General features: G+C 37.1%; 1 protein-coding gene across 2 annotated transcripts in view; it reads left to right on the top strand.

Annotated features, from left to right (window-relative positions):
- AKAP6 (A-kinase anchoring protein 6) overlaps positions 1-12,982 on the top strand; it is a 234,450-nt gene extending 221,468 nt beyond the window's left edge. For both annotated transcript variants that reach the window (XM_059819289.1, XM_059819290.1), the window contains 2 exons: positions 2,396-5,871; positions 12,006-12,982. In XM_059819289.1, the coding sequence (XP_059675272.1) occupies positions 2,396-5,830 (3,435 nt within the window). In that variant the 3' untranslated portion in view covers positions 5,831-5,871; positions 12,006-12,982. The remainder of the gene's footprint in view (positions 1-2,395; positions 5,872-12,005) is intronic.
- The last annotated feature ends 229 nt before the right edge of the window (positions 12,983-13,211 follow it).

Genomic DNA, 13,211 nt, shown 5'->3' with positions numbered 1-13,211 from the left:
TGTCCAACTAAGTACCAACCAGGAGCCATTATGAAAACATGGCAAACTGGCAAATCCAAATATGGATTTCTGAACTCCACAATGTACAGAACTGCTCTGATAGTAGTAGCTGTAGTTGTCTAGCAAATGGGTGTTTTCATGGGACTTTAACATTTAAGCTATCACTAGCCAATATCTCACAGGGGAAAAGAAAAAGGACTCTAACAAATTTACTCCATAAAAGCTTTGGGATAGGTAGATCCACAAAGAGACTTTAGCCTTCAACATTAGACATGACAGATTCTCAAAATCCCAAAAGCCTCCTAACCTGCCAAGGAGGAAAAAAATCTTTGGCACCCATATTTCTGGCCATGATTATGTGCAATATCTTAACACAGCTGCAGTAGTCAGGGACCTGCCTTACAACTAAGCCCGATGAAGCATGAGGACACAAATTTATCTTAAATGGAGAATGTCTCGGTTTATCAAATATATTAATAATGATATGCCCCTGCTGAATGGTGGATAACTGCTTTGCCCTATTTGGAGAAAATAATTCTTCCTTATGTCAGTTGAGTGTTTTAGCCATTGGTCTACTGGCCATACTGGGATGGGATAGCCTTGTGTCTTGCACAGAAGCAGTGCCACCTATATCCATAATTAAATAGATGCTAGAGCAGGGATTTGAACCTATCTGTGCCTCTTCCCAGTCAAATGTGCTGAACACTGCACTGCAGGATAAAATTCTCCTCATCTATCTATGACCCAATTAATATTTAATTGTTTTATGCAAAACGAAACAGGAGAAGCAGGCTTCTTTTCAGAACAGCATGTAGGTAGGGCTTCTCCTGAGAGAATGAGAACCTGGTTCATGTCTCTTATGCCCAGTCTGACAAAGTGTCCCATGCCTAAAATCAGTGCCCTAACTATTGAGTTGTTGAAGAACATCCCATGATTTTTCACAAAAGGGCTGAGCAGCTTTAGTTTGTACTTCAAAGAGAGAGTCCCCAGCTGAGAATTGAAGTCAGAGATATGTGCCTTCCTCTGCACAATTAACCTTGGCCGAGTCTTGATGAATCTAAATCAGTGACTAAGTTGTGTACAACTGCACTTCATTGGACTACAGCCTCATTTTATCTGCTTGTATTTCAGTAACTTTGTAAGTTTGTTGTGATTTAGATTGCTGTTTGGCGTGTGATCAATGCTGTATTTGAAAAACAAAACTTGCTCCAAGAAAGCTTGAGAGAGCAAGAGATCATAGTTGAAAGGGTTTTTTGAAAAAGTGCTTGTTTTTCTGGATACAGTGATCATTGTTCAGCTGTTAAGATGATTTAAAGTAAACAATTCTACATTAGTTAACAGTTCTATTACAAGACTTATTGTATAAGAAAAGTCTTCCCTAAAATGGACGTCTCTCAATAAACAGAAAAATAAAGTAAAATTAATTTGTGCTCAGAGAACCAGCCCCAAAATGAAGGACTACTTCTGTCTTATTTTGAGGAGTTTAAGGTGAGTCGGTACTGTCGGCCACTAGACACATCACATTTGAGTGAGAAAAGTTCTCAAGGTGTTCTTCCTCTCCCACACATGTTTCTAGAAGGAACAATTCTTGATACTATAAGTTCTCAGTCATAACAGCAAATATTACTGGAAGGTTATAAAAGTCTTCAAAAAAGCAAACTAAGTTTAGCTCAATTATTTATCAGCCCTTTCCCAGAGAAGGTGTCAGTGCAGACAATATTTGAAATTCATGTAGTATTTGATTAGACTGATTGATTGTTCTTACAGCTGAAGATATTAACATTCATTAGTCTGTCTTACTGGTCATTAGTACTGCCTTTCTTATCAGTTAAAGAATAAATAGAAATTCTAATAAAAATTCATCATCTTGTGATTTTCAGTGCATTAGATCTGTTGTTTTAAGACTGACGACACAAGTTTCTCATAAACATTTCAAAAATCCTTTAATAAATCCTTTATATTTTAACTCTTTTAAACTTAAGCAGGCTAAGAGAGATTCTCACATAGCCAACACAATAAAGCATTAATTGCGTGGTTTTTACTAACACAGTAACTCACTCCTATGTGATTCTGCAGAATGGTTAAAACTTGTTATATATAAAATGACTAACCACAATTAATCTCTGTTAAAGAAAAGTCAAATTTCTGTATTATATTTTGACAGCAAATAAGAAAAAAAAAACCTAAGGAGACTAAGAAATCATGCAAAATTTAGTAGGTTTCATTTTAATTGCTCATTTTAATGGTACACAAAATGTAAAAGAATTAAAAGCCTATTAGTGATCATTGTTCCAAAAATGCACTTTACTCCCATTAATTTTCTTATATGATTTCTGTGGTAGCACATTTAAAGGGCAGCTGTAAATATTTTTAATTTTTGACTATTTTTCTACAGGAGCCTCTGAACGTTATTGATCCCAGTTTGATGGATCTAAATGGTCCAAGTGAAGATGCATTAGAATGGGATGAAACTGACATAAGTAATAAGCTGATCAGTATTCATGAAGACTTAATTGATCCTGATCAGGAACTCAAGAAGGATGATCTAAGCCAGAAACCTGCTTCAGGAGAATGTGGTGATAACAAAGCAAATGAAGAAGAAAGTATCAGTGATCGTGGAAGTCCTCTTTATTGTCCAAGCATTACTTCCCCTCCAAATACTCACATCTATCAGGTTTATAGCCTTCATAATATTGAATTATCAGAAAAAAAACACATGCCTTTTTTGAAAAGAACATCCAAACTCTCCAATGTAACACAGTCTAACATTTTAAACAAAAGTCTTAGTAAAGACTCATCATTTTCATCTACCAAATCCCTGCCAGACCTAATAGGGGGGACCACATTGGCAAAACCATATAACTATATGTATCAGAGTGGAAACATAAGCAGGCATTCTGAGAGTGAGAGTGGGATAGTGAGTGAATGTGATACAGAAACTACAAATAATTCAGAAATTTTTTTGCTAAATGATATTGAAAGCACTCAGAGTAATCCTGAAATTGGGCATGCAGAAACTCCAGTGGATCATATAGTCGATGTAATAAAACAAAAAATAAAGCAAGATGAAGAAGACCATGCTAGTCTTTCAGACGATTTCCAGTTGGCACCTTCTGCATGTTGTGGAAGTGAAAATGATGAGGATTTGGACAGCATTACCATGTGTAACCCTGTTTGTCTAGAAGAATTGCAAGGAAAACATGACGTGTTTACATTTTATGATTACTCCTATCTTCAAGGCTCCAAATTCAAATTACCAGTCATAATGAAACAATCGCAAATTGAAAAAACACAAACAGAGGGCAGTTTGTTTCATGGCTTTTGTTTTGATAAAACACCTGGTAAATCTGAACATAAGCCTGGAGAGTCACAACCAGATAGGTTTATTCATGACCATACTCTTGCAAGTATCCCTGGAGAATCAGATCCCAATTCCTCTAAATCTGCAGAAACTGTAAGAAAATTAACTGTTACAGAGAATACAAGACAGGTTTCAACTTTATCTCGTAGTTCTTCATTAGAATCTCTGTCTGTAGTAGGTGATTTGTTCAGCTCAGGTATTTTTAAAAGTGGAGATGGTCTTCAGCGAAGCACCTCTTTGGAGAGCTGGCTGACTTCCTACAAAAGCAACGAAGATCTCTTTAGTCATCATGGCTCAGGAGACATAAGTGCAAGCAGTGATTCTGTTGGAGAGCTCAGCAAAAGGACATTAGATCTTTTGAATCGCTTAGAGAATATCCAGAGTCCTTTAGATCAAAAGATAAAACGCAGCATCTCTGATATAACACTCCAAAGTAGCTCTCAAAAAATGTCTTTTACTGGACAGCTGTCTCTAGATATTGCATCCTCAATCAACGAAGACTCAGCAGCTTCTCTCACTGAACTCAGCAGCAGTGAGGATCTTTCTCTCTGCTCTGAAGACATTGTACTGCACAGAAATAAAATACCAGATTCAAATGCATCATTTAGAAAACATCTTAATAGATCTGTAGCTGATGAGAGCGATGTCAATGTCAGCATGATTGTTAATGTCTCCTGCACTTCTGCTTGTACTGATGATGAAGATGACAGTGATTTGCTTTCAAGTTCCACCCTTACCTTAACTGAGGAAGAGCTAGGTATCAAAGATGAAGATGATGACTCCAGTATAGCAACTGATGAGGATATTTATGAAGAATGCAATTTAATTTCAGGACTTGATTATATAAAAAATGAACTCCAAACTTGGATTAGACCAAAATTTTCTTTGACAAGGGAGAAGAGAAAAAGTAACCTCAGTGATGAAATTCAGCACAGTAAAGAAGTTAGTAATGAGACTTCAAAAGCCACAGATACATTAAGCATTGAAACACTATTGAATGGTTCAGTACAGAAAATATCAGAAAATAATGGCAATAGTAAGAATGTACCACGTGATCATGAAAAAGGCACAAAGAGTCACCTGATGAAAGATATCTCTCAGGTTGTGAAGGATCAGCTCGTGGATGATATGGAGAATGGCAATGTTGAAAATACACTTGGCAGTCAAAAGGAAGGTCTTGTTAGAACATCAGCAGCTCCCAAAACTCATGCATCACTTGATGTCAGAAAAGCTGAAAATGAATGTTGTGTCTGTGAAGCATTTACAGACAGTTCAGATGATTCACGTATGGATGGCAAGGAGACTGTTCTGTTGTCAGATGGATCCAGAAACCCTCCAAAAGAATGTCAGAGTCATCTTCAGCCTGATCATCACCCTGTTGCTTCCTCTCCTGATAAAAAGTCTTGTCTTGAATCTTCCTCAGAATTGAATTGTGTAGACATACAAGATACAGCTTTACAAACATCCTTACCTAATGGTCAACAACATAGAATAAACATTACTGAAAAATCTACTGATTGCTGTACAGCCTTGAGATCCAATGAAGCAGAATGTGACTCCTCAGCCAATGGTCTTGATTTGTGCTCTGACTGTGAATCTGCTGCTTTTGATAAAAGAAACATGGAAGATGGCTCAGTACATAATTTTGTGAGGGAGATAATAGACATGGCATCAACAGCTTTGAAAAGTAAGTCACAACCTGAATGTGAGTCATCTGCTCCAGCTTCATTAGCACAGATCAAGGAAAAAGTGTTAGAACACTCTCACAGACCCATTCAGCTAAGAAAAGGGGACTTCTATTCTTATCTTTCACTTTCTTCTCATGATAGTGACTGTGGAGAGGTAATCAAATACATAGAGGAAAAGAGCAGCACTCCTGTGCCACTGGACTTCACAGATGAGAGAGAAAATATTGAATGCTTTTTTGAAGCCTGTCCTGAGGAAGAACGGGTTGAGCAGCAGCAATCCATTTCTAATGGTACTCTGGAAGCACAAGTTGAGCCGCAGCAAACTATTTCTAACACTATTTCCGAAACATCTCCAGAGTCACTAGGTGAAGTGAATCTAGAGTCATTAGAAGTTGTTAAAACTTCATCTGAAGGTAGAGATTTATCTTTCTTAGGTGATGATGACAATGATATAAACGTTCCCAATCCTAACAAAAAAAATGCATCGAACAATTTGAAAAATGCTGCTCATGATTTGCTGATTTCAGACGGGCAAACTGAAGGTTTGGAAAATAATTCTCCAGAGCTTAGCACTAAAAAGAGTAGTACAGGAAAATCACCTGGAACTGAAGAGCCCAAAGGATGTGTTGCTGCTTCTGAAGAGGCTTCAGCTATAGAGTTTCAGTTAAAGCCTGGCCATTCACAGAAAAAGGATGTTTTGCATCAGAACGGTAAAACTCTTACTTGTGAAGAAAATCTGCTGAATCTTCATAAGGAAAGACATATAAATATGCACAGATAGAATGTAACCCTCTCCAGGCACATAAATTATCCTTAAAACAGGTATGTACTCTACAAGTTGCACATTCTTTTTTTTTACTTTTTTTTGCTTTTTTTATTTTTTAACATTTTTGTACAATGAAAGGAGATGAATCACCATCCGGGGCTTCTGTTTTATGATACTGCTATACCATTTGTTTTGATTACACTATAATCCCAATTTACATGCCACTGGTCAACAAATGCAGTGAATACTAACTGCTTCTTGCCCTTTGGCTTTGCTCTGACTGGAGCTGCTTCCTTCTGGAACAAATCTGCTGTCTTGCAGAACTTGAGAATTCTTCAAAAGTAATATTTCTATATCAGCCTCCTCTTCCCTCCTCAGCTGAGCTGTGGAACCAGAAATCAGCTCTACTTGTTGGTTCCCTTCTCCACAGTCAGCTGGCCTTATGAGGTGCTCAAAAGCACTTGATGAAGCTGAACTTCCAGTTTTACAAGAATTTTGGGTGACTAGTGAGTTGGAGTTCTACAATATTTCCAGACAAGCCATGAAGAATGGCTAAGCAGACTGCAGAATAAGTAGGCAGATAATAAGTCATCTCCTGATGTCAGTTTACCATGATTTAAGTTCAGTAAGCCATTATTAAGAACACAATTATTACAATACAGTGTTAGGCCAAAAGTTGAGGTTATCAAAATAAGAAATCTTTGCAACATCATTAAAGAGTATAATGTAAGGGTAATGTAAAATGAAGACCTGAATACCAAAGCAGATGGGACCTGATAGCCACACAACAGTACTGGAAGCTCCGGTTCTGTTTTGTGGTAAACATTTTGAAACATAAGTAAGATGGTGGAATCGAAGATGAAAAAGAGGCTCTGATCTCTTCCAAAGTTTGAAAGTGGTTCAGATCTGGAGTTTCTGACCTCACATAAATGTCTAAAAACAACTGCACATATAACAACAAAAAAAGATCTACAAAGCAACTTCTGGATCAGATCCTAGTGTGTAACACTGTTGCTTTGAGTCCCGCTAGTTGTTTCATGACCCAAAAGCCAGCATAGCTGTATAGAATGCCATTAGTCTTTGGAAACACTCCTCCAGTAGACCAGAGCCATCATGGCGACTCCAAATGCCACTCCAATTCCAAATGCCACTGCTTGCCAGAATCTGTAGCAAGGGAATTTTCAATAAAACACAAGACTAAGCATGGGACCAGGTTTCCCCAGGAAGTTCTGGAATCTTCATCCTTGGAGATTTTCAAAATTCAGGTGGACGTGGCCCTGAATAATCTCATCTACCTTTGAATATAGCCTTCCTTTGAGCAGGAGGTTGGACCAGATGATGTTCAAATTTCCTTCCGACATAAGTTATTCTATGATTCCATTATGCTGCTAGCAGAAAAGGCTGTTATTCATCACTGCCCATGAAAACCACTAGTACTCTCCTATTGCAAACTATATAGCTGTAGCAGAGGATCGGCCTATTTCTACCAAATAGATTGCTTTGCTGCTATTAGATGTATAACTTCTGCATTTCCTGATTTTGCTATATTGTATTACTATGCTTTGGGCTTTTCTTTTGCACATATTGGCAGTTTACCCAACGTTCACACATTCACAAATGTATAAATATGTCTAGCAAAGTCTTTAGGTTATAACAGCAATAGTCTATGGCTTGCCACTATCTCTTTCGACATGTATCTATTTGAGTAATGCATTATCTTGGAACCATCATAGGAAAGAAGATATTTCATGAATGGCTTTGAAATGGGCTACCATGACCTGTTGATTGCCAATTAGGTTAATACTTGGACATTTCCAAACAATTGGAGAGGCAATGGAAATCAACTGGGAATTACAAAACTCATAGATGGTACTATATATTCTAGAATTACATTAAAAGGATTATGTGTGTATGGAAGCCTCTACTGGGAAATTGAGATGATGACAAAAGTCTGAAGTTGATAAGTGATAATTATGTAAGCCATAAGCTTTTCCTAAATTACTGTTTTATTAGTTTTCTTTTTTTCACTCATTTTTATAATATTAATCTGAGGAAGAATACTTACTATAGTGAGTGTGATTTTATTCTTGTTCTCATTCTTTCACTGATGAACATAATAACATGTCTTTTCAATTCATTGGTACTTTTCCTCTGAGGATCTCAAAATACTGCATAAACTTTCCTTCACTCTTCAGAACTACGTAGTTACTTACATGGTAGCCAGCTGTGGGTTTCATAAGGCTGGGATATGACAATATGCAATTAAAAAGGTGTAAGGACTAAGATTGGACATAGAGGAAGAAGACATTAATAGATGCCCCACAATGCAATAAAATGTAATGCAAAGTCTGTATGCAATAACTTGATAGGGTTCTGTTATAGTTTTAATTCTTGCCCAGGGGTTGACAAGTATTTTTAAGCTAACAAAGCCCTTCACACTACATCCCACTTTTTACATTCAGGAAGATACAATGGTTCTTAACTGCTACATATAGCATTGCTACCGTGGAAATTATGTACTGTATTATTCCCAGTAGTAAAGCCCTAGGATACATATAGTTTATCTCTGGCACCTCAAAAAATGAAAATATGAGCTGCTAGGTTTGGTTTCACTAAAGTCTGAGCTCCCTTCCCCCATTCACAAGCTTGGTGCTTTAACTTCATCTCTCATGCTATGGGGAATGAATTACAGAAGCAATCTATCCTAATTTGTTAACTTATTCAAATAACAGTTATTATACTTAACTATGCTAAAGATTATCTTTTTGGTGGCAGATTGTTTATTTTTTGATGAGGCTAATTACTGATTTTCCAAAGGTAATTTACATTTATTACTAATACATCTTTTAAAATGTGACAGATAAATGTTGTTCCCATAAGTGTATTATGAAAAAAGTTACTATTTAAAAACACATTATTTAATTTGAAAGATAAATGGCAAACACCATTATTTTTCCTGTAGCACCTGTGCTGTAAGCTCATTTAAATGTGTAATTCCATGTGTAGCTGTAATACTTAGAGAAAAATAATCTATAGTATATGTGCACCTTAAAAGCATACCAAGAATTCAAAGATGAAAAAGGCATAGTTTCAAATGTAGTTTGATTTTATACTGTTTTAGTATTTGCCTTGGCCGTATAGGAAAATAAAAGTAATAGTGAAGAAAATATTTTTGCCAAATGTTGCAATCCTGTTACTTAGCAGCGTGCTGCAAAAAAATGTCCATTATGGGAAAATAATAACAATTCTCTAAGCAGGCTTAAAAATACCTCTGTCAGCACTGACTAGCCTCTCATGTGAGCCAACACAGAGTTCTTCAACAGAGGTGCTCATAAAGCTATGCTGATTTTATTTCTCAAGTCGGGGACAGCTTGAAACAACTATCTGTACATGAGATCACGCAATCTGCTGCTGTCACTGTGACCCATGACTCACCAATGTGACGGGGATTTTTAGTCACATATTCATAGAATCCTAGAATCGTTTAGGTTGGAAAAGACCTTTCTGATCATCAAGTCCAACCGTTAACGTAGCACTGCCAAGACCACCACTAAACCGTGTCCCTAAGCGCCTCATCCACAGTCTTTTAAATACCTCCAGGGATGGCAACTCAACCACCTCCCTGGGCAGCCCATTCCAATGCCTGACCACCCTTTCAGTGAAAAAATTTTTCCTAATATCAAGCCTAAACCTCCCCTGGCACAACTTGAGGCCATTTCCTCTTGTCCTGTCACTCGTCACTTGGGAGAAGAGACCAACACCCACCTCTCTGCAACCCCCTTTCAGGTAATTGTAGAGAGCAATGAGGTCTCCCCTCAGCCTCCTCTTCTCCAGGCTGAACAACCCCAGTTCCCTCAGCCGCTCCTCATAAGACTTGTGCTCCAGACCCCTCACCAGCTTCATCGCCCTTCTCTGGACACGGTCCAGCACCTCAATGTCCTTCTTATAGTGAGGGGCCCAAAACTGAACACAGTAGTTGAGGTGCGGCCACACTAGTGCCAAGTACAAAGGTACAATCACTTCCCTAGTCCTGCTGGCCCCACTATTTCTGATACAGGCCAGGATGCTGTTGGCCTTCTTGGCCACCTGGGCACACTGCCGGCTTGTATTCAGCTGGCTGTTGACCAGCACCCCCAGGTCCTTTTCTGCGGGGCAGCTTTCCAGCCACTTGTCTCCAAGCCTGTAGTGTTGCATGGGGTTGTTGTGACCCAAGTGCAGGACGTGGCATTTGGCCTTGTCGAACCTCATTGATGGCCTCGGCCCATCAATCCAGCCTGTCCAGATCCCTCTGCAGAGCCTTCCTACCCTCAAGCAGATCAACACACCCACCCAACTTGATGTCATCTGCAAACTTACTGAGGGAGCACTCGATCCCCTCGTCCAGGTCATTGATAAAGATATTAAACAAGACTGGCCCCAGTACTGAGCCCTGGGGAACACCAGTACATGTAGAGATCAATACATTAAGGAGGTTTATGTGATGTGTCCAAAGTCTTTTCTAAGGGATACGTTAGACTTCTGTGTGTAATCTCTTAGTTCTTAAAAGTAAGTCACAAAAGCTATTTCCTTCCTTTTGTTCAAAATTTTTTATTTAAACTTAATTTTTAACTTAAGTTAGGGAAAAAAATATTTTACTTGAGCTTAAGAAAACTAAATTGGTTTTATCTGACAGTGCTGCAATGTTAGCCAGAATATTTTGCCTCTTACTATAGCCAGGAGAAACCCAGGACTGGTACTTAGAAGGCCTGACTGTTATTTCCTTCTCAGCAATAGATTTTTTTGTATGACTTATTCCTTCCTTGCCTCAGTTTCTTTAGTGACAAAATAATGAGAATAATGATCAATGGGACTTGTGAAGCATGATTTATTCACTGAAATGCGTTTTGAGATCCACAGATAAAAGATGATACATAAATGCAGAGGACTGATAGTTAATTATTCATTACAGAAGAAAAGTAATATACAGGTTTACACAATAGTTAATATGTAATAGTTTACTTTTAGACACTGGAACTAAATCTAAATAATCTAAATCTTTGCTTACTGTTTTTTTTTCCTAGAGTTTTTATAGGGAGGTAGATACTATAATGTTTCTTTATAGAGTTTAAAACAGTCTGACTTTTTTAGCTCCTTACAGTAGCTGACTTTAAAAAAATTAAGTAGAATAAACAGATAATGTTGTATTTTCTGTGAATTACATCATTTTTGAAAAACCTGACATGATCCATCAGTGAGGCTTTTTTTACTATACATATGTGAAACTCATGCCAGAGTTGTAGAAACCTTTTGATACAATCTTCCCCTTTATTCAGATCAGTTCTTCACTAATTTCTAAACAAACTGTTGAGCTTTTCACTATTTTCATGTAAGTATATTTCTTCTATAAAGCAGGGGAGGGTGTCAGTTACAGCAAATGAGATCAAAGGAGAAGGTAACTGGATAGATCGAGATATTCCTGCTTAATTTGGAAGGCACATAATGCATATCTGGAGTGCCTCCTAGGAAATGCCTATGAGATGTACTTTGCACTAATCTTTGAGCTGTATTCCAATAGTTATTTCTTCATAATCCTCATCATAAGCCTGTGCTCTTTGATGAATAGTTTAACCCTAAACTCTGAGCTGGATAATTCTATAGTATGAAAATTTAACCCATTGTTGGTACTAGAAGTGTCTAAATAGCTATTTACAATTTAAAAATACAGTGATGACACTGACAATTCTATTCATGGACAACTTCTGTGACAATCCTTTCCTCCTCTCCATTGAAATCTCATTTTATACATTTACATAAATATTAAAATAAGTGATAGGTAGATCTTTCTGTTGCTTGGCTTTTGAAAATTCCTATGTTTTCATTGATCAGTGCACTTTTGAGTGCACTGAAGGTAAGTTTGCAGGTAAGGATGAGGACAGGATCCAGGTAAAAGGTCAGATTTGATGACTTCCCTTGTTTCTTTAGAAACAAAGTCTTTACAAAAATCAATGAGTTCTCTACATCAATACAATTTTTTACAGTAACTTGTACCTCAGGCTGTTAAAAGTCATTGTTTGCCTACTGTATGCTTCTGCATTAAAGGCTCTGGCATGTGAACATTTAATGACTATCTATGGTTGCTCTGGAAGAGCTATGTTTTGCAAATAAAACTTCATTTTCTGTAACCTACTATTACTTTTTTGTTTCCTTTTAGAAACTTGGCTGCAATTCAGGTGCAGGTTCATCCTGTAAACCCTGGGATGACCTCCAATTCCATTGTATCACTGCCTTTCATTACACAGACTCCCAAGATAAATTTTCTTTCCAAATGTGATTTGTCCATGTTGGCTTTGTGATCAGGCTGCATATGCTAGTCCTGTTTCAGTGATCATTTTGTATTGTAGCAAGGCCATTTGCTTTCATAGAGATTCCTCTCCCAAGCTACCTCTAATGACCTCCCCTTCCTAAATTGGATGCTCCTGTACTACTTATCACTGGTTTTGTTCTTTAAAGTTTTGAAGTTCCACAAAATTCATGATCTGTCTGATTCATCTTTTCAGAACTGTACCTGTCAGTACTCTTCTATTTTATGTAACAAATTTAATATTTATGTGTATATTGCATAAGTTTGTTGAAACTATTTTACTTTTAAAAGTGACAATTTTGTTGGATTGCAGCAAAAAGAAGTCATTAGCCCTCCTGATTCAATACATCTAAAAATTAGGCGATTAAAATAAATGGCATTTTATTTATTTAATTTTAAAATTTAATCTATGCAACACTTCACGAAACAACTACATGGTGTTGTATATTAGGAACTGTTGACATTCTACTGAATTAAGTACAACATTTTGGGTTTTTATGCTTCTTGAGGTGGTAATGAGAAAAAAAGTTTTTAAAAAATGTGTGCCTTGCTGTATTTCTTATACCATTTATTAAAAAGCTGCTTTCACAGTAAAATTATGTTGGTTTGAAAGGAGGAAATAGCAAGGTTAAGATGTGTGAATAATTTCTGTATATATGTATAACCAAGTGCAAACATTGATGTATAATGACAGTATAAAATGCTTTCATGTTTGTGTTGTCCAGTGATGTGGAAAATATAAGCCTTAAAACCATTAAATTGCATGGTAATTAGAATTGGCATAATAAACATAGTTTATTGGGGAAAAAAAGCAGAACTGGTGATCTGTGTTACCTGCGTTCGAAGAACAGCCTGCTTTATCAAAGTACAGAAGAATATGTTTTTGTTTGCAAATATTCCCTAGAGATACCTGATTCCATAGCTCATGAAGATTTGTATTACCTGGTTCAGAGGTAAAGAACCTTTTCATTAAAGATTCTGCAGGTCTTTTGGGCCAAACAAGGAGAAACAAATATTTAGTAGTTTAAACCAGTACTCTGCCAACTGCAGTGGTGG

Source organism: Gavia stellata, chromosome 7 (genome assembly GCF_030936135.1).
Source record: "Gavia stellata isolate bGavSte3 chromosome 7, bGavSte3.hap2, whole genome shotgun sequence".
NCBI lineage: Eukaryota > Metazoa > Chordata > Aves > Gaviiformes > Gaviidae > Gavia > Gavia stellata.
Note: the sequence above shows the minus strand (reverse complement) of the source record. Positions and strands in the feature narration are given on the sequence as shown.